The sequence below is a fragment of the Carassius auratus genome, chromosome 46 (genome assembly GCF_003368295.1).
Source record: "Carassius auratus strain Wakin chromosome 46, ASM336829v1, whole genome shotgun sequence".
NCBI classification, from domain to species: domain Eukaryota; kingdom Metazoa; phylum Chordata; class Actinopteri; order Cypriniformes; family Cyprinidae; genus Carassius; species Carassius auratus.
Genome location: NC_039288.1, coordinates 12,586,952 through 12,607,266, shown reverse-complemented (window position 1 = coordinate 12,607,266; position 20,315 = coordinate 12,586,952). Strand labels below are relative to the sequence as shown.

Sequence of the window (20,315 nt, the reverse complement as noted above, 5' to 3'; positions counted from 1 at the left end):
TAATAACTGAAAGGCAAACAATACTTTCTCATTTGCCATCAGCATTCAGCAAATACGCACATCATTAAAACAAACCTTTAAGTGACTAATGAAAATGTAATTTCAAAAACCTTGCAGACGTAGTCAAATCCAGCTGTAAGATCTTGTGAAGTGTGCATTTGTATATTGCCTGATTGCGTGTGCTCTGTGTGACAGTTGATCCGTGCGAATTGAATCCGGAGAGAAGAGGTCAGCTTCACTGGAGATGCGCAATCAACTTTAAACTCGTGATTTCATACTATGTTGATTTATGCAATTGCGCACTGTCATGTTCATGCCATTTTTACTGTGTGCTGCATGTAAAATAAGTGTTAGCTTGGCTTTTGTTGAAAAATTATGATTCCCAATGCACACAAACTTGTTATACTTATCTATCTATCTATCTATCTATCTATCTATCTATCTATCTATATATATATATATATATATATATATATATATATATATATATATATATATATATATATATATATATATATATATATATATCTCGGCTTTATATGAGCAATCTGCCACCCTGCCCTCTTAGATATCGCCATCGGCTGTCAAAAAAACAATATTGGTCGATCACTAATCCTGACCTACTCGACAACATTAACTAAAAGTGGAGTACATTTGCTCTTTGTGAGATATCTGAATCTTAAATGTATTCAAATATATAAAATATTAGAAGATAAAAAGGGAAAATAATATATTACAATATATCACAATATATTTTAAGAAATATATTGGTAAATATATTTTCCTTTCGTAAGGGATGGAGCAGAAGAATGTTAGTTGTTAAATACAAAACGATATTAACTGATATTTTATGCTCTCACATGTTGTGTAACAGCTATATTGCTCTATTACAGCTCCATAATTTATGCACTTATTATTTATTTTCACTGAACTAACTACCAACTATGTCTGTGTAAACTGCAAAGTGCCTACTTTAGATTATATTTCATCATCAGTGTTAAAAATAGTGCACATTTAAATCAAAAGGGGTTTATGTGAACTGTTTATGTGAACTGTTACTGGCTCTTGTCCTCAGTGCTATTTTTTTTCTTAAAGGACTGGACTGGCTTTTGTGCTACAGTGATGTAAATATGTAACAAGCGTTCTAGAAATACACACACACACACACAATAATGGCTTTTTTTTGTCAATTGGGTTTGAATACTCATTGCTATGTTTTGGCCTTGGTTCAGTATTACTTATCACTGCACTATGTTTTTAAAGCTATAATGTGACCACATTGTCTCTAAATAAATGGCAGCAATGAACTTCGAAATACTGCTTTTGCACTCTTGACACCTGTGCTGCTTCCAGGGATCACGTGTTTGATATTTTGAAGGATTTTCCCACATACTCTTGTCCAAGATTTTTTTTCTGTTTACTTACAGCGCATTCATCTTAAAAGCGAGGAAGAGTTAGTTAGTTAGTTATTCATTGTTTCATAATTAATTAGACTCGAGATGAAAAAGCTCACTATCGTCGACTTGACTACACTTTTTTCTAACTGGAGTAATGTAAGGCCTTTAAATGTGTATTTAAGATATTAAAATAGGACTTGTGAAGAACGTGTCGTTATAAAAGCTGTACGAGTAATATACTATTGTTCTGATGTAAAAATGACTGTTTTGCATGATTAAGAAAATTATGAAGATGAAGGGAAAATAATACTGTTGAAATACAGCTGGACGAGATAAGCATACTTCTAAAAATCGCACAGAACAAAGACAAATAGTTAACCGAAGTTAAGACAATTATTAGGTAAAAAAAAAATAATAATAATTTGTGTTTAGGTTTTTTATATATATTCCCATACTTGAACTGTACTAAAGTAATTCCCAAGTAAAAAGAAAAGTTATTCGTAATGTCGTTTCTTCGACATAGTTTTGTTTTCGGCACACAGAGAGATGTGTTTTTGGAAACTGTCAAAGTCTACAACAAACCTTACAACAACAGTGCGACCTCAGAGTATTAAATCGTATTAAAGTGTTCATTTACTCAGCCCGCGCTGAAAGAATATATTTAGAAAAATGTTATTAGGCCTATCCGAACAGTTGATGTGGTCGATGGTGATTTCATTTTTCTAAATATCTTTTATCCAAATAAAAATATCCATAAATAATCACAAATCTATATAGTTGACAATGAAAGCCTGAAAAATTCAGCTTTTCAGATGAAGAAAGAAAACGAAGCTAAATTAGAGATAAGATTGACTTGTATTCAGATATATTACTGCTGGGATAAGCATAAAATGTAAGAAGTTTTGAGCGTCTGTGCTCGATCCTGCCCCCGTGTGGTTGTGGGAAAACACTACTCGGCTTCAGAGGATGGCAGGCAGCTGAGATGAAAGCCCAACAAGATCAACACCAGAGGGAGATGGAAGACTGATAAAGAAACACAAGAAATGTGAGGTCAAGTCACAACATCTACCATCCTTATCAACTTGAATAAAACCAATGAGATCCTTGATATCTCTAATAGCACACATACATCACCGGCACGTCTATCTGACATCTGCATTTACATCTGCAAGATGTATTATTTAGAGTTTTTGCTCATCTGCAGTACGTCTATAGGACGTTTGATATCAGATGTCAAATAGACTTTTAGAAAATGTCTTGATGTTTCAGATTTTGAATATATATGTAAAATTGACATCTTAGAGATGTTTGTCAGATCTTGTACAACATGTACAAATATCTTGTAGATTTACTTGTGCTATATGCTATTAAACATTTTGCAGTATTACATATTTTCCATTTTGTTTTCAAAGTGGATGCTAAAGGTACTGAGCTGAAAGTGGAATTGAACTGAAAGAAATGCTTTGGAGCGATGAGAGAGAAGGAGAAAGAAATGCAAAGCCAAATCATTAAACTTCAAATGTAGGTAGAATTTAATTTGAAAACCTAGTTTTTTGCATGAAACTATAATAAGTTCTCATACACTATAGGTTTCTTCATCGGGTGAAGGTTAATTGTTTTTCTTCTTATTACTTTTCATTTTGCTTGGATTTGTTATATGGCTGTAAAAAAAGTTTTATATTTTGCAGTTCGGTGCTAAGCTGCCAGGGCCCAGAGCATGTCCACAAAAAGTCAGCTGCAGACACAATCTTCTGCTCCTCGTCCACAGAATATCTTTAAAACAGTGAGTTGCACTGCAGCTTTCATCAAAACACCTCATGTCATTGAGGAAAGAGAGGTTTCTTATCAGACCTTTAATTCTCTCTCTATATTGAATCATTCTGTTTGATTCTCCAGAAGCTCCAGTTCATTCAGGAAGAGAAAAACAAAGATATTGAGGCTCTGCGTCAGAGGGTGAGAGAGCTGGAACAGCAGAGCCTTCACGGATTGATGGACTCTCGTCTGAAGAGGAGAAAAAACTAAGACTGCTATATGAGGTCATTCAGAAAGGGAGGATACGGCAGGTGACATGGACTTGCAGGAGATTACGGCGCTTGCATTTGTTCAGGACACTTGTAAACACAACTGCCATTTTCCAGATAAAGCTTGTAATCTCATCAACAGAGATGGCTGGTAATTCGGTGCCTTCTTCAGGAACACAAACATGCACATGCACATGCACATGCTCACAATACACAAAGGAATTGTCTTACATCAAATACTAGGAATATGCTGGTTCATTCAGATAATTTAAATTAATTACTTAAGTAGAGTTTAAGTCACAAAAAAATATATATATTTAAAATAATTTATTCCATGCAGACATTATTGCATGCAACATTTTTGTTATTTTAGTAATATATCATTTTGAAAAAAATGTGTATATATATATATATCAGTATATATCAGCTTTATTTCAATTAACCAAAATGTTTTTAATAGTTTTAATCAATGATAACAAGACTAAACATTTTGACGTATTTTGCACTTATTTGGTAGAGAATAAAAGCAGATATTATACACCGAAGAAAACAGCATGTGGCGTCATGCTCACGAGCAGCGCACATGCTCTCCAGCATGAAAATGTAAAGCCTCATCATTCACACTGAGAGGCTAGCGGACTTGTAATAATCATATGAGCCAAACCCCTTTATGTGGTCCTGCAGTAATCTCATTAGTAATGCTGTTACATAACGTATGATCCTACGCTGCACAGTCAGAGATCAGCCTCATTAAGATCACTGACAATCACGTCCCTAAAGTCTTCTGACCTTCTGTATGATTGTATGTGTCTCAGCAGATTAAACATGACATATCTCCCACGAGAGCTTTAAAAGAATCAGCGGTGCACATGTTTGCTGGTTCTTTGGCTGCGGTTCTTGGCTTTTGTTCATCACAGGCATCGTCTAGGACAGCGGGGAGGATTAAGGTAACTCTAAATAAAGCTGGCAGATTAGGAAACATGATACCAGCATGTTCTCTCTCACTTTGAAAGAGTCATGGACAGAGAGAGCTGAAGACTTCCCTGGAGACAGGAAGACTATCCAGGAGAAACCACATCAATGATCTTTATTCATGCAGTTACAGAAGAGGACAGTTAAAATGAATGCCTGCGTTATGGGCATTCATTACCTTAACAAAAAAATAATGTAACTGATTTTTATTTTTATTTTTAGATCTGTTAAAGAAGCTTAATATTATTATTTGACTTTAGAAACTCAATATGAACATGTGGACATATTCTTTGACTTCTAATCCTATAACAAAGAAATGCAGCCATGCATTGGTCTTCTACAAGAGCACAGCGGTAAGGTCATTTATTTTACATGCTAATGTTTTTTTATACATTTAGAGTCAACAAAGTGCAATTTACATGTTTGTTAACTTCTACAGTAATATAAATAATTAATAATCTTATGTAAAACTTCTTATTTATACGATTAGTGTTAGTATGGGCTGTAATTAAATGTTCATAACAGCTAAAAAATTTAATTCTGTCATCATTTACTCATTGCCTAGTTGTTCAAACCTTGTGTGAGTTTCTTTCATTTCCTTGTAACCACTGACTTCCATAGTATAAAAGCACTTATGATGACAGAATTAAAATTTTTGATTGAACTATCCCTTTAAGATTGCGTATTAAGATTGAGTTATTCCTCAGGAACAAGCATATATTATAATATTTATTTAGGATAGGCTGTTTTAATATATGAAAATATTTTCGACATGCAATGCACAGACTGTTTTCTCATTTCTATGCATACAAATATTGTGAATTGTAGCTAATTTTCCTCTTGGTTACTGTTGGTTCCTGTTTTTCAGCCTTAAGCAGCTGCAAAATGCCTGCAAGGGCAAGTCAGGTGTCGCCGCAGGTGCATCGGCACAACATTTACACTCTGACGGACAGCTCAGAATGTGGGTCAGAGCCGGAAGAGGATGCAGACCCTTCCAAGCATCTAACACCCCTGGAAAAGTTAACTCTGGAAATGTGCAATGACGAAGAAATAATAAAGGAACTGACAGTGGGTAGAAGGGTGGGCTTCTACAAGGTCCGCGGTCAGATCGGCTGTGGAAACTTTTCGAAGGTCAAACTGGCCATCCATGCCCTCACCAAAGGTAGAAGAGCTTTAGCATAATCTAACCGGTTTTGAATAAACACTTTTTGAATCTAGGTTAGGAAATGGAAAATGTGGGTCAGATTTAAGAAAGTAACAGGATTAATGTGTGATGACCTCATCCTGATTTTATTCCTCATGCGTTTCCTGTAGACAAGGTTGCCATTAAGATCATGGATAAGATGAGGCTCGACCTGCAGACCCAGAGGATGCTGTCTAAAGAAATCTCCAGCATGGAGAGCTTATATCACCCAAACCTACTGCAGCTCTATGAGGTACTGGAGACGCCAAGTCGGTTGTACCTGGTTTTGGAGCTCGCCGGAGGAGGAGATCTCCACACCAGAATCAGCTCCGGTGGAAAACTCTGTGACCAAGAAAGCAAGATTGTATTCGCCCAAATCCTGTCAGCAGTTAAATACATGGTTAGACCTTCTATATCAATACTATATCACTTTTTAAGATTAAGATTTAAGATCTAGATTATAGAAAACACATCAATAGTAAGTACAGTAAAATTGTTAAATGGGTTAGTGACATGATGCTCATTTTTATCCAGATCTTTTACATTTACATTTAGCAGACACTTTCATCCAAAGCGACTTACAAATGAGGACAATGGAAGCAATCAAAATCAACAAAAGAGCAATGATATACAAATGCTATAACAAATCTCAGTTAGTTTAATGCAGTGCATGTAGCAAAGGTTTTTAAAATAAAATAATAAATAAAAATAAAATAGAGTAAGAATAGAAAAAGAATAGAGCAAGCTAGTGTTAGAGGTCTTTTTTGTTGCTTTTTTAAATTGTATAATAAATGAAAAGAAAACAGTTAGAATACAAAAAGATTAGAAAGCTAGTGTTAGTTTTTTCTTTTTTTTTGAGGAAAACAAGCAGCAGATGAATATACTGCAAGTCTAAAAGGTACAAGTGTTTTTTAAAGAATAGAATTAGAATATTCTAATAATGAATATTAATAATGAATATTCTATTAATTCAAAAACCCTTAAAAATGCAGTGCATGGTTGGAATACATCTCTTCTATGAAGAGCCAATTTCTGGGCTAAAATGTATTTTGAAAAACTAAATTAAATTTAAGCAAAATTTTGTCTGACACACACCAATATATATATATATATATATATATATATATATATATATATATATATATATATATATATATAAACTAAAAGCATTTTAGTTTTTTTTATATATATAGTAAAAAAGCTTTTCAAAACCATATAAAACCAACATAAAAAAGGTTTGTTAAACTTAACAGATTTTTGACCCAAATAATTTGAATCATTGGATGAGAATGTTGAATTGACGACAGCTTCTTGAATTTATATATCTGTGTTCATTTCAGCATGAGAAAAATATCATCCATCGTGATCTGAAGGCGGAAAATGTTCTTTATACAACCAACTCCTGCATAAAAGTGGCAGATTTTGGCTTCAGCACGAGGGTCAACAATCGCAACCAAGTCCTAGACACCTTTTGCGGTTCTCCTCCTTATTCAGCTCCAGAACTTTTCAAAGATGAGTCTTACATCGGGCCACCTGTGGATGTGTGGGCAATGGGCGTCCTACTTTATTTCATGGTGACTGGCACATTGCCTTTCCGCGCTGACACTGTGGCCAAGTTGCGCCAAAGCGTGCTGGAGGGTACCTACATCCTGCCAACCTGGGTATCAGCTCCATGTCAGCGGCTGATCAGGGGGATCTTGAAGGCAGAACCTTTAGAGCGATGCGCACTAGACCAGATGCTGGGCTGCGAGTGGCTGCTTCCAGTGGAACTCTTCCGGCCTATGCCTCCCTTATACCAGCTCAACCCCATCCATCTAATAGAGGCCGGCCCAGGGGAGTTAGACAGAGACCAGGAAGAGGTAAAAGGTATCATGGAGAAACTGGGAGTCACTCAGGAACATATTCTCAATAACCAAGGAAAGCGTATTCGCAGTCCCATTACAGGGGTTTACCGCATACTACTGCACAGAGTTAAAAAAAACAATGGAGCTGAGTCTGCGCCTATCATCAGTGGAGTCGTCAAAGATCCTAAAAGAGACAGTCTCCGTGCTTACAGGAACCTACGACACACCTCAAAACTGTGTGTGCTTTCTTAAAGGCATTGTTCATCCCTTTTATTCACTCTTTTTCTCAGTAGTACAATGAAAGTCAATGGGGTCCAAAACAATACTTGACCACAATGGCTTTCATTACATATGTTCAAAACATCAGTGCAACATTTTTTAAATATCTTCTTTTCATGTTTCACAGAATAAAGAAGGTACAGATTTGGGATAACATGAGGGTGAATACATTAGCAAAGTTCTAATTTTGGGGCACACAAACCATTTACCAACCTGCATATTACTGTGGGCATGGGCGTAGGTTTGGTCTCTGCTTTGGTGGGGACAAACACACACACACACACAGCGCGCGGCCCTGCGCATCATGCTAGTGCAAGCACAAAAGTAGTCCCGGCCCGCGCGTGTAGCCTGTCAGATACCCCGCCGCCAATCAAATTACGCCGTTTCTTGTACTGTCGTCATCCTGGCCGTTAGAATCGATCCAAATAGCAGTGCAAAGATCCAAATAGCAGTTCAAAGGAGCTTGCTAAATACTGGTGGGGACAAATTTGTCATCTCAAAATATTGATGGGGACTAGTACCTAGCGTCCCCCCTAAACCTACGCCCATGACTGTGGGAGTTACTGTAGCATTACTGATTATCACTTGTAGCACAAATAATGGTAGCACTTTATTTTACAGTCCTGTTCCCTATGTACATACTCTGTAATTATTATAGTAATTACAATAACTATGTAATAACTAGTTACTAACCCTGAACCTACCCCTAAACCTAACCCTACCCCATGTATTTACATTGTATTACCAGAACTTTCTTAGAAAAATACACTGTAAGTACACTATAAGTACAAGCACACGTAAACTGTAAAATAAAGTGCAACCCAAATAATTTAATATATCAAATCAACGAAAATCTACATACTAATTCAGTATACTTTTAAAATAGATTCATTTTACACAAGAAATTGTACTTAATTTTCAGTGGCTTAACTTATGTAAAATGTATGTTTCAGTCAGGAAGCTTTTTTATTTTTATTTTTTTGCAAATAAAAACGTATAACATTTGTCTGATTTTAATGCTTTGCTCCATTTTTGTGTACAACCTTTCGGTAAATAGCCCTACATATTCAGTGTGTATTCATTCAAGTCCCGCTCTCGACGCTGAGAGCTGCAGCAAGCCGTGCAGAAGCCACGGGCGGTTTGTAAACAATACAGCAACTGACAGCGAGCCATAAGAGTGCAGCCCAACACTCACCCGCGCGACACCGCCTTCACCTCCCATCTGCGCTACTTGGCAGATGGAGTAGCGTCGTGGCTCAGACATCTGCCGAGGTAACAATGAATTCCTTGTGCTGGCTTGGGCCCCCAATTTAACGGGACAGCGCGCTTCTATTGAGCTGTAGCTATACACATGTAGATCACCAGCGGCTGCAGATGGCAGATGACACTATTTGCTGCCCCCAATCCAGAGTTACTTAAGAATTAAAACTTTAGAAATGGACATTATTCACTAAAGACGTAATTATACGTTTCGGGAATGAAAACGAGGCTGTGTGATACGCGTGCAGCGAGTAAAATATATATTATGTCTAGTTTAAACACGTTTCTGTAGTATTTACTATGTCAGGAAATTGATGCATTTTGCAATGCCTTGTCAACTGAACCAAATATAGGCTACAACAATACAACCCAGCTACTGAACGTCGATCATTCTCGAACTATAGCCTAAATATATCCATGTCACAGGCTACCAGCTATGGTGTGTGTATATGTTGTGAATGCAATTAAAATGTTTGGCATCTGCTGAAGAGAGAAAACATGACACAGTTGTTCATTTTAAATACATTTATTTGTATGCACTCCAAAATTTCTACAATGCAAACCAACATTTAAATAGTTTTCTTACATATCAAATATTTCTAAAGGGAAACCTTCAGAGATTTTTAAGTTGTTTTCATTTTATTTTATGTCATATTAATATTTCTAAAGTGAAACCTTTAGAGAATAAGACAATTCTGGAAAGTGGAAAGCACATTGCCCGACAATAAGGTACGTCATATTGTACGGCAATTCCATTTTAAAAAATGTCCGAGATGTTGAAGTCCATTTTTAAAAACGCTGCTTCGACGCACCGCCGCGTCCTCTGCGTGTCCAACGCATGCGATATTTGCTCTGTGGAACAGAGGCAAAACTCGCTTCTCCTTCCTCTCCAAACCTCATCCGCACAAAGAATGAGGGCCATTGTGTCGCTCTCGTGGCATACCTGACCTCATTCACATAAAGAATGAGGATCATCTTGGCATGGACGGGACGAGGAACGACGTAGAACCGCGAGGGCCACTCGGGCCTGCCTCGCGCTGCCTGGACGGTTCAGCCTCCTCAGGAGCATCCAGGGATGTGGAAACATCAGCATCCTTGCTTCGAAGGATGAGTCGAGTATTCCTCAAGGTTTACAGCATCTCAACAGAGAAGAGTAAAGCTCCAGATCAACGCTCGGGCAGAGTGATCTCAGGAACCCACTCGTTATAGCTGCGACTTTCTTCACAGAACAGGTGAAGCTTCTCCAAAGATGGGTCCACCCAGGAGTCCTCAGCTGGTTTCTGTTGTGATGAAGAAAAATGCATGTTTAGCTTGGCACCTAAAACGTTGCAAATGCATAAATATAGTTTCTGCTTTGGCTATTGATTATTATTTTATTTTCCGCATACATACCGTGATAAGAACGCAGTGAGCATCCTCAAATTGTTCAGCATTGTCACCAACAATCTCAGAAAGACGTTGCATGTCATTCACACTGACGATGCTGATGTCATTGTCGAAACAGAAGGCTTGGATGAGAGTGAAGTGGATCTGGAGAGCGATGTCGCACTCAAACTCCTCATCCATCGCCAGGACGCAGAAAGACACGCTGTCTGGGTCTCTGAAATACAAAGAAAGGCAAATTATAAGCACAACTTGTACTAATAAATCAGTCAAAATGCTTGATTAAAAATGGCTGCATGATGGAAGAAACAATGGACATTATACTCACACATTCATAACTTTGGCAGATTCGTAAACGCCAATGGTAAGGCAGTCGTTCGCTTTGGAAGAAACCAAAACTTCCTCCAGTGCTTTTCCAGTGCACTGAGCTCTCTCGCTGGGCTTCTGGATGACAACTTCCTCGAGAGTCATGATGATGTTGGTTTAGTAATTCCACACGGAGCAAATAGCAGGGTTGGTGCTGGATGTAGTCCGAAAGGATTGGTGCTCTAACGGTGTGGGCTCGCAGGTTTTATACTCTCTGGCTCGTAGTGGCTATGAAAAGAAGCGTCCTCTGATTGGTTCCTTTGAATGGTGCATTGGTATGCTAATGTTATTGTCACACTCCGGCTCGTGGCAGATTGATGAGGGCTGTAATGACACTTTTTTAGACTTTCTGCAGACTTCAACTAATTATGTTGATTATTTCATTTTTATATCATAGAACCAAATGCATTAGTTTTGAGCTGTATCTTATTCTTAGGCCTACTTTATTTTGTATTTATTTAGATAGGCTATTAGTCTTTCACAAAAGCATATTTATTTATTTTGGAAAGTTTTGTGTGTTTTAGTATCTTATGGCTGTATTAAAATGTTTTATGATCTCTCTAATTCCGAACCAAATACACATAACTGTTTGAAAGTTATTATCTCTCTTCACTCTCAACACATTTCTCTTTTAGAGCTATGTTTTGTTTGATCAAATATATAGCAGGTATTTAGAAATGTATTTAGTAAAATGAAGTATATTACAGAAAATAAAATTACACTTCTATTTGTTGAATGCGTTTGCGTAAACTTAAATATTTATTTAATGGTGAAAGTGAGCAAATGTGGATAAGGGGATTGCATCCCCCCGCCCTCAGCGCAAAAGACAGGTGGAGTGTGGCCATCTGTGGAAACGGCCCTATTGTGAGCTCAGAAAGTTCTATTATTAGAGGCCTTTACAAATGCAAATAAGATGCGCGTGCCATGACGCCCCGCTGCCCAATCTGGCCTGCTACGTCCACCGACCACATGACCAGAGGCAGCTTTCCAAATGTAGGCCACCCTGAAATTTTAGCAGTATATATTATTATGTTCTCCAAGTGCAGAAACATTCGCAGCCTTAACGCAATTAATGATGTGCGAATAAACGACTTGGTTTAAATGCGCGTTTATTTTTGTCATTTTGTTGATAGGTTTTAATAAACATTGGGGAAAAACAACACTTATGAATGACGTAGAAAAACACCAGAATCACAGAGCATTACGAATGCAAGGTTATATGGAAGGATATATATATATTTTTGTTTGTTTGAGAGGCTAAAGATCACAGCTTGACAATGACTGATGCAGGCCTATTGTTATACCCCGCAGAACAGGAGCAGATGGAGAGGCCTCACTTTAGGATGCCCCCATTGGCCTCTCGCAGCCCAGCAGCACATATGACTATTGTGTGCAAGTTTTTTTTTTGTCTGTAGGGAGGCTGCAACAACAGGAAAAACTATGTAAAAATTCGTTTTACATGTTTATTTATTTATTTTTTGGCAAATTAAGTTGCATACATGCAAACGATATAAATTATAGCTTAAAAATATAAAATGACACTTACAATAATACAGAAAGTTCTACCGAGCGTAAATTTGTGCTTTATTTACACAGTACATAGTACAAACAATGAAAGAGAAATAACTGATTTCAAATAACAAAGACGCTTGCAACGAGTATAGATGCATTGTTCTAGTATCACATCTGCAGGTCGGGCATCCCGTCCCTGCCCCCCTCAGTGCGCGAGAGTGACAGGTGTTCCAAGACTAACCTGTTCGAGCGTAAAGCAGACTAAGCGAACAATTGCTTTTACTTTTAGTCTCTCCTGCAGCTGCAGATTAGGACAGTCATTTTCAACATCCTTTTACAAAGCCATTGCATTTTACTCTGTATGACTTAGCTTTCATCAAACGAATAAAAGTCAGTTTGTTCAGATGTGTTCAAGACGATTTTAATTTAAGTCATAAGCATAGGAACTAAACAAATATAGGCCTAAAGCTCGCACATTCAAAATGTGAGGTAATGATTTTAAATGTAATTAAGTAGCCTATATTTATATCACGTTTATTATAGAAAGGCACCATAAAAAGTGTTTGTGTCTGCAGGAGTATATAGAAGTATCAGTTGCTAAATACAGCAGAAATTTGCTCTGCTGATCCTTATCTTCCCCCATCAGCAGATGGGGAGTGTTTCCATAGCAAAAGAGAAGCACGTCCAGATGCCACGTGCCGCAAGTCCGGTCACCTTTGGGTATGCAAATTAGCCACACGCATGTGATACAATCAGCAATAGGTAATAAATAACTTTCAGCACATAAAATCAACCTCAAGAGTTGGATAAACTCACCCATCAGTGATAACCACATTCTCCAGATTTGTTAAAGGCTTGCTCGAACTATATTTCTATTGTCATTAATACATTTAAATAAACCCTTTTCATTTTTGCTTAACTCGTTTCTTTTTTCTAGAAACACTTAATACATGCCAAATTATGCCTAACTATTCTCAAACTGAGCAATGATGGAATGTATAGGCCTACATGTTGGTTAATTCACTCATTATGCAGGCATATTATTGATTGTTTTGGTCAACGTCGATATTTTAGGTTAAAATTTATATTTTTTAAGTTTATCGTTCTGAAACTGGTCAGCATTCGCCAATATCAACAATTTTTACATTCACTATAGTTCTTAACCCCTTAAGTGTCACCCCCCCTTTTTGGGGGTAGAGCTGAAAAGGACATGTCCAGATTCAAATTAATGTAATTCTGGAACGGTTTGGAATATGAACCTAATTTTGGGCTCGTTTTTAAAAACACACTTGGAAGTTTCTTGTACATGTGAAAGAAGTTGAATAAAATGTAAAATAAAAAAGTTATAGGTGGTTAAGTTTGTTGTAATAAAAAATAATAATTTAATATTTATTTATATTTTATTAAAAAAAAAAAAAAAGTATGTGTTGAATTTAATTTCATGTCAAATGAAAAGCATAAAATCTAAAGAAGTTGTGTTCCAAATTTGACATTGATATCACAAAAAATGAGGTTTCTGTGTTATTTTTAGTTGCTATACCAACAATGTCCACTAGGTACTAGTCATGGTCCTTGTATGAATTGTAATGGACGACTGATTTGATTTTTTTTTATTCAAACAGCAATAAAACATTCTAGATAGGTTGTAAATGATTTTTTAATCAAACATAGCTACTAGAGTGTTGTTACAGAAACTTCATACATGATCATGATCATATTATCACATCATATTATGATCATACATGAAATTGACATTCATTTAATTTTTTACTGAATACTTGCAACATCAATCATAGATATACAAATATACATATTCAATTTATTCTCAATTTTTTTTATAAAAACTAGAAAAGATGTTTTGTCTGAATTATTGGCAGCCAAAAAAATATAAGAAATATATACTTTCGTGATTGTATATGTATGTATCAGCTTTTTGTAACAAAAGGCAACTACTTTTTTTTTTTTGCTAAATTTTCTTGTCACAAATTTATGAATTACTGTCACTACATAATTTTAAATATAAAACAGTGGTCAAATATAAAAAATACAACCTCTAAGGTCTCCAATGATATATAGTTTGTCAAGATTAGTTTAGGTTTAGTATAGAATATTACGGTTTTAAATATGCAATGGCTTTGGGCCCACCGGTGGGCCAGTGACACTTAAGGAGTTAAAACAGAAAAAAAAACGTCAATGAACAATATGTATTTAAAAACAAAAACAGTAAAATGCTTAAATGTTTTAACTCATTTTCGCAAAATCTCATGACAGCTACCCCTCAACATGCGCGTATTTCTTCTGAGCTTGTTGAATTTATGCCACGTCTTTTGAGTAGAATAAGTTGGTCTGTTTAATTAGGACAAAAGTGAAAGGATCAGAGTTTGATCCTTTCTTACAGTTCTATAGGTGTCACGCAAGTCTAAAGGCACGCGCCTTGAATACGTCCTTTTCCTTTATTGTTTAGATCAGCCAATCAGAACGCGGGGTGCAAACGCGTGCCACTATCCCTCTATAAGTACTGGTCGCGTGTCGGCAGGAAACTCACTCACAACTTATTTCGCTCTGCTCGAGCCACTACTACTTCAAACACAGCTACGTCCTACTTTAATAAACACCAAGATGGTGAATGAAGGCAAATCTCTGTCCGAAGCTCTGCTGTCTGCCAAGGCGGAGGGGCGTCTCACTGTTGGCGTCTATGAATGCGCAAAAATAATGAACGAGTAAGTTTGGAGGAACTTTTCCATTTCCTGTCTATTTAACAATGTCATTATGCTGCTGTACGGGTTAACTCATTTCAAACCTACTTTTGTTTTCACAGGGACCCTGATAGTGTGTCTTTCTGCCTGTTGGCCACTGATGACTTTGAGTGCGACATCGCTCTCCAGATCCATTTTACTCTGATCCAAGCGTTTTGCTTTGACAACGACATCAGCATCGTCAGAGTAAACGACCTGAAACGTCTCAGTGCTCTTGTTGGTACCAAGGGTCAACTCGAGGATGCGCATTGTGTCCTTATAACGGTGAGAACATGTTTATATCTAACATTTAAGTGCAAGAGTGCAAGTTAATTTGTGTCATTTTTAAACCCTTCTGCTCTGTGTTAACAGAACCCAGCTGAGGACTCCTGGCAGGATCCATCTTTGGAGAAGCTTCACCTGTTCTGTGAAGAAAGTCGCAGCTATAACGAGTGGGTTCCTGAGATCACTCTGCCCGAGCGTTGATCTGGAGCTTTACTCTTCTCTGTTGAGATGCTGTAAACCTTGAGGAATACTCGACTCATCCTTCGAAGCAAGGATGCTGATGTTTCCACATCCCTGGATGCTCCTGAGGAGGCTGAACCGTCCAGGCAGCGCGAGGCAGGCCCGAGTGGCCCTCGCGGTTCTACGTCGTTCCTCGCCCCATCCATGCCAAGATGATCCTCATTCTTTATGTGAATGAGGTCAGGTATGCCACGAGAGCGACACAATGGCCCTCATTCTTTGTGCGGATGAGGTTTGGAGAGGAAGGAGAAGCGAGTTTTGCCTCTGTTCCACAGAGCAAATATCGCATGCGTTGGACACGCAGAGGACGCGGCGGTGCGTTGAAGCAGCGTTTTTAAAAATGGACTTCAACATCTCGGACATTTTTAAAAATGGAATTGCCGTACAATATGACGTACCTTATTGTCGGGCAATGTGCTTTCCACTTTCCAGAATTGTCTTATTCTCTAAAGGTTTCACTTTAGAAATATTAATATGACATAAAAGGGGGAAAAAATTAAGAAAAAAAAAACTGTAAAAATCTCTAAAGGTTTAACTTTAGAAAAATGTGACAAAAAATGAAGACAAAATATTTAAATATGTTCTTAAATAAATGGAAATGGAAAAATATTGTAAAAACAATTGATTAGGATTTTTTTCACTTTAGACCTTTTGTAGGAGACAAACATGAATAAAAAACTGTTTAAATTAAACTTGTTTGTGCAGCAACTTGTTTTTGTATGTCATGAAAACTACTGAGTCAGCAGTGACTTTACAGGCCTCATCTTTACTTCTTTGTCATCTTTTTACATTGTATGTGTTCCCAATTTTATATTAAAACTTTGTGGTCTTCTCACAAAGGCCTAATTACTAAGACTACTTATTATCTACATTTTTATAAATCAACCTGATAGCCTCTCTTATAAAATTAACAATAACATAAGTGTTTCTCTATTATACAGAAAATGAGAAATGTACTCAACAGAGGCAGTCCCCCATTCAATCTTTAATGGTGGAAAAACCTGATCTCACCTATAAAAATATAAATTTTATAGTCCTAATTAACTAACCAAAGCATCTAAAGTATAGAATTGGGAATGCAATTAAGAAATAAATGTAGTTATTTAACAAATTACAGGCCAGGCTGAGCCAACCACAGGATAAATACATAATGTCCAAATAATAAAACATTCAAGGGGCCCTAAATACATATTCGGAATCATGAAATGAAATATTTTCTTTGAACGGCTTCAACATAAAATAAATAAGTTCCATGGCTTAATAACTCAATATTACCACTCACCATCTCAGACTGCTGATGTATGGTGAACATGCAAGTGGTTGTTAGTTCTGTCTCCTGTTGTGTGTGTGTGTGTGTGTGTATATATATATATATATATATATATATATATATATATATATATATATATATATATATATATGTGTATATATATATTTAGCCAATTCAGTTGAAATGATAAAGAAGAACTATTTCATCCAATACTGAGCACATTGGACGTAAACTTTACAGTATAGTTTATACTTCATTGCTTTAAAGTTTGCCATTTACTTTTTTTTTACACATTAAACAATTTAGGGTTTAAAGTGCATTGTTTATTTATACAATTTTACATTGTTATACAAAATATAAGACAACGATCTCATTTACCTCAGGCACCTTGTGATAGAATATGTTTAAATTTAAGCTTTTCCACAAGAGCAATACATCGAGAAAGCTTGGTGGGGAGTAATTATCAGCAAACTAAACAAAATACACATATTTTTGAGACTAGCTTCCATTGAAATGTGTCTGATTAATGACAAAACCTTAAATGAATCGTCAGCATACATTAGTGTTCTGATGTAAAAGAATCTCTTATACTGACTGTACTTCCTCCTGCATATATTGGTGAAGTGTGATTTCCTCTGCTCGGCTCAGATGACAGGACCTTCCTAACAACAGTGTCTGATTGGTTAGGAAAGTGCCATCTGGTCACCCTCCCACACTTCCCCATACAATCTCAAACGTATTGTTATGTTGTCAAACAAGAAAACAACTCAGTATCTGAGATTGTAGTTTTTAGCACCTTATAGGTCATTGACATAATGACATAATATCCATAGACTTTTAAAACTAAATATTTATATATATTTTTAAATTTGAATGTAAACAAAAACATCCAATAAATCTTAGATCATTTTCCCAATTTCTTTAATTTTCCCCCCACCATTTATTTACTTTTTACCTTTAAAAAATTCTGCGGTGACATAAAAAAAAAAGTAAAAAATAAATAATTCCATGAAGTCCCTCAAATAACGTGAAGCCATAAAAACTGAACCATGTATAATGGTGCAAGAGTTAGCAGAATTAGTTGGTTAACAGACTTAGACTTAGTTTGAATTAAGATTGAGCATTGCATGCAAGGTATCTGAAGTCACTCTCATACTGCACATTCAAATACTGCACATGATTGCAAAAGTTACAAGCAACTGTTTCTCAACGTATCTCTTTTAATCAATTATGTATTTTATATTTTTAACATTCAGAAACATACAATGACCTTGCCACAGAGTGCAGCTGAACTTGCATTACCTTGCAACTTTGTTTTAAACTACCAAAAGAGTAAAGAAGCGATCAAATATACCCCTGCAGAACAATATGTCAGCATGCAGGCAAGCTCCATTGTACTCTTTCTGACAGTCAGCGCCTGCAGAATACAAATAAAGCCAAGCCCTAAAACCTAAAACCTACTCAAAGACTAGGCCACAAAAACCTGCTCCATCTGCTCTGCTGCATAATGAGCCCGAGTGAAGGTGCCTAGTAGGGGGAGGAGAGAAAAAGGGACAGGGTGGCCCTGTGCCTGGCACAAGCCAGTCGCTATACAACCGTCACCCCCTCCACCACAGAGTGGCCCTCACAAAGACCTCCAATTGGGGCGTAGTTTTTACTAGTGGACCACTCAGGGAGGGCCTACACTTGATCCAGAGCTGAAGTCTGCTGTCACGTCCAGACACTGATAGATAAAAGAGCATGCCGTCTGTGTGGATGAGTGCTGCTCTGCATACCCCCCCCCCCCCCAACTGTCTTGGTCTATAAAGGACTTTAACTGCCTTATTATAATATTACATTATCCCTGTGGTCCTAGCATGGCCTTTTCAGCCAACCCTCATCCCCTCCTCCCAAAGTGGAGACACCCAAGAAACAGCAGCAGATGGTGGTGAAGGGTTGTCCTGTTGCCCAGGCTACTGCCATTGGTATTTCTGTTGTCCCAACAAGCACCTTATCAAAAACCAGCCCTGGGGTGATATAAAACATTGAGGGAGCAAACGGAGGAATGTTTTGATTGTGATGTCAACAAAATCAACAAGGTTTTCCATGAGCTACAATGTTAGTAAACACTACAGAGCACTTTTTCTATGCATGCATCATGACGTAATTTATTCTAAATTAGATTTGTCAAAATTTATATATAAGATTTTTTTAAATGTCTTTAGAAGGATTTTGAAAAACTGTAAAATTGTTGAATATTACAGTTTTATAGAGCTATTTTCTAATTTAATATATTTTAAAATATAATTTATTCCTTTGATGACAGATGATTTTTTTAGCAGCCAATATTCCTGTCTTCAATGTCACATGACTCTTCAGAAATCATTCTAATATGCTGATCTGATGCAAAAAAAATAAAATAAAAAAAATAATATATATATATATATATATATATATATATATATATATATATATATATATATATATATATATATATATAGCAGCCGATATTCTGGGGATATATTATCTTTTTTTATTTTAAATTTTTTTTATTCAGCAAGGATTCATAAAATTTATCAAAAGTTATAGTAAAGACATTTATAATGTTACAAAATATTTTTATTTCAACTAGATGCTATGCTTTTGCACTGTCTATTCATCAAAGAATCATGAAAAAAAAAATCTTTCATGGGTTCCACAAAATATTAAGCAGCAAAAATAAATTAATTAATAAATTAATAAAATAAATACAGTCTTGGTGAGGATAAGAGAAGTCTTTCAAAATGATTAAAAAAATCCAGAATAATTACTCCAAACCTTCACAGTTCATTCAGGCTAATTCATTCTGGTCGTGTGTTGCTGGAAAGCAGGCCTTCAGGCTCCAGTCTGCAGTGTATGGTAATCACTCATTATGTGAGCCAGCTGTCTTTATGAACAGGGTCAGAAGGTCAGCCCTCTTGCCTATAATGCTGACAGCCCCGCACGAGCGCCAGGGCATCCACATCACCTGCTCAAACACTCAACTGCATGTGGAGCTTAATAAATCTCATTTTGAATTAACAGGCAACCCAAAATCCTAGCTTGATTTATATGGTAAAAAATGATGCAAACATTAAACTTTAGCATTTAAGTTTCAATATCTAAAAACTAGTTAAGATGGCAGCAGGCTATTTAAACTAAAGTTGGTCAGATTAGGGCAATTTTACAAGCAAATAATGTTAATAGTGTAAAGATGCTTGAAGCACAGCTCACACAGAAGTCACTTTCAAAACAAGTAGGTTTCTGTTGGAGAGCAACCTGAACCCGTTGCAAAATCTGCACGGGGAAATCTTTCGCCCTCACACGAAATTCCAACTTGTGTCGATTCCATACTGAAATAACTGGATTTTGCCAGTAAAAATTCACTGAACAACAGTAAATATGACTAAAATTTATGTTAAAAATAGGTAGGTGTTAATTATACAGTGTCAACAGCAGATATTTGCATCAAGTATAAACAGCAACAAACTGCACTGCATCTTTGCAAGTAGTGATAGATGCAAAAGCAACCGTGGGTGGAGCAAAAAACCTTTGCCAAAAATAAATAATT

At 36.5% G+C, this 20,315-nt stretch overlaps 3 protein-coding genes across 3 annotated transcripts; 2 read left to right on the top strand and 1 right to left on the bottom strand.

Annotated features, from left to right (window-relative positions):
- Positions 1 to 3,905: 3,905 nt before the first annotated feature.
- LOC113063743 (serine/threonine-protein kinase NIM1-like) lies at positions 3,906 to 7,985 on the top strand. Its single transcript, XM_026234066.1, has 4 exons — positions 3,906 to 4,743; positions 5,259 to 5,552; positions 5,705 to 5,973; positions 6,914 to 7,985. Exons 1-4 carry the CDS (start codon positions 4,707 to 4,709, stop codon positions 7,667 to 7,669), a joined length of 1,356 nt encoding a protein of 451 aa, XP_026089851.1. The 5' UTR covers positions 3,906 to 4,706; the 3' UTR covers positions 7,670 to 7,985.
- A 1,485-nt stretch (positions 7,986 to 9,470) lies between these two features.
- Positions 9,471 to 10,902, bottom strand: LOC113064224 (growth arrest and DNA damage-inducible protein GADD45 gamma-like). The gene is made up of 3 exons (XM_026234874.1): positions 10,668 to 10,902; positions 10,349 to 10,556; positions 9,471 to 10,236 (listed from the first exon to the last, which is right to left on the bottom strand). Exons 1-3 carry the CDS (start codon positions 10,808 to 10,810, stop codon positions 10,123 to 10,125), a joined length of 465 nt encoding a protein of 154 aa, XP_026090659.1. The 5' UTR covers positions 10,811 to 10,902; the 3' UTR covers positions 9,471 to 10,122.
- Positions 10,903 to 14,500: 3,598 nt separating this feature from the next.
- LOC113063657 (growth arrest and DNA damage-inducible protein GADD45 gamma) lies at positions 14,501 to 16,172 on the top strand. Its single transcript, XM_026233993.1, has 4 exons — positions 14,501 to 14,506; positions 14,624 to 14,937; positions 15,036 to 15,237; positions 15,325 to 16,172. Exons 1-4 carry the CDS (start codon positions 14,501 to 14,503, stop codon positions 15,436 to 15,438), a joined length of 636 nt encoding a protein of 211 aa, XP_026089778.1. The 3' UTR covers positions 15,439 to 16,172.
- The last annotated feature ends 4,143 nt before the right edge of the window (positions 16,173 to 20,315 follow it).

Excerpts from the sequence above, each read along its gene's own strand:
- LOC113064224 (XM_026234874.1), bottom strand. The coding sequence starts at position 10,810 with ATGACTCTCGAGGAAGTTGTCATCCAGAAGCCCAGCGAGAGAGCTCAG. Across the intron at positions 10,557-10,667 it reads TCTGCCAAAGTTATGAATGT|AGACCCAGACAGCGTGTCTT; the intron begins GTGAGTATAATG and ends TTTGTATTTCAG. Across the intron at positions 10,237-10,348 it reads CTCACTGCGTTCTTATCACG|AAACCAGCTGAGGACTCCTG; the intron begins GTATGTATGCGG and ends TCATCACAACAG.
- LOC113063657 (XM_026233993.1), top strand. Across the intron at positions 14,938-15,035 it reads TGCGCAAAAATAATGAACGA|GGACCCTGATAGTGTGTCTT; the intron begins GTAAGTTTGGAG and ends TTGTTTTCACAG. Across the intron at positions 15,238-15,324 it reads CGCATTGTGTCCTTATAACG|AACCCAGCTGAGGACTCCTG; the intron begins GTGAGAACATGT and ends CTGTGTTAACAG.
- LOC113063743 (XM_026234066.1), top strand. The coding sequence starts at position 4,707 with ATGCAGCCATGCATTGGTCTTCTACAAGAGCACAGCG. Across the intron at positions 4,744-5,258 it reads TCTTCTACAAGAGCACAGCG|CCTTAAGCAGCTGCAAAATG; the intron begins GTAAGGTCATTT and ends CCTGTTTTTCAG. Across the intron at positions 5,974-6,913 it reads TGTCAGCAGTTAAATACATG|CATGAGAAAAATATCATCCA; the intron begins GTTAGACCTTCT and ends TGTTCATTTCAG.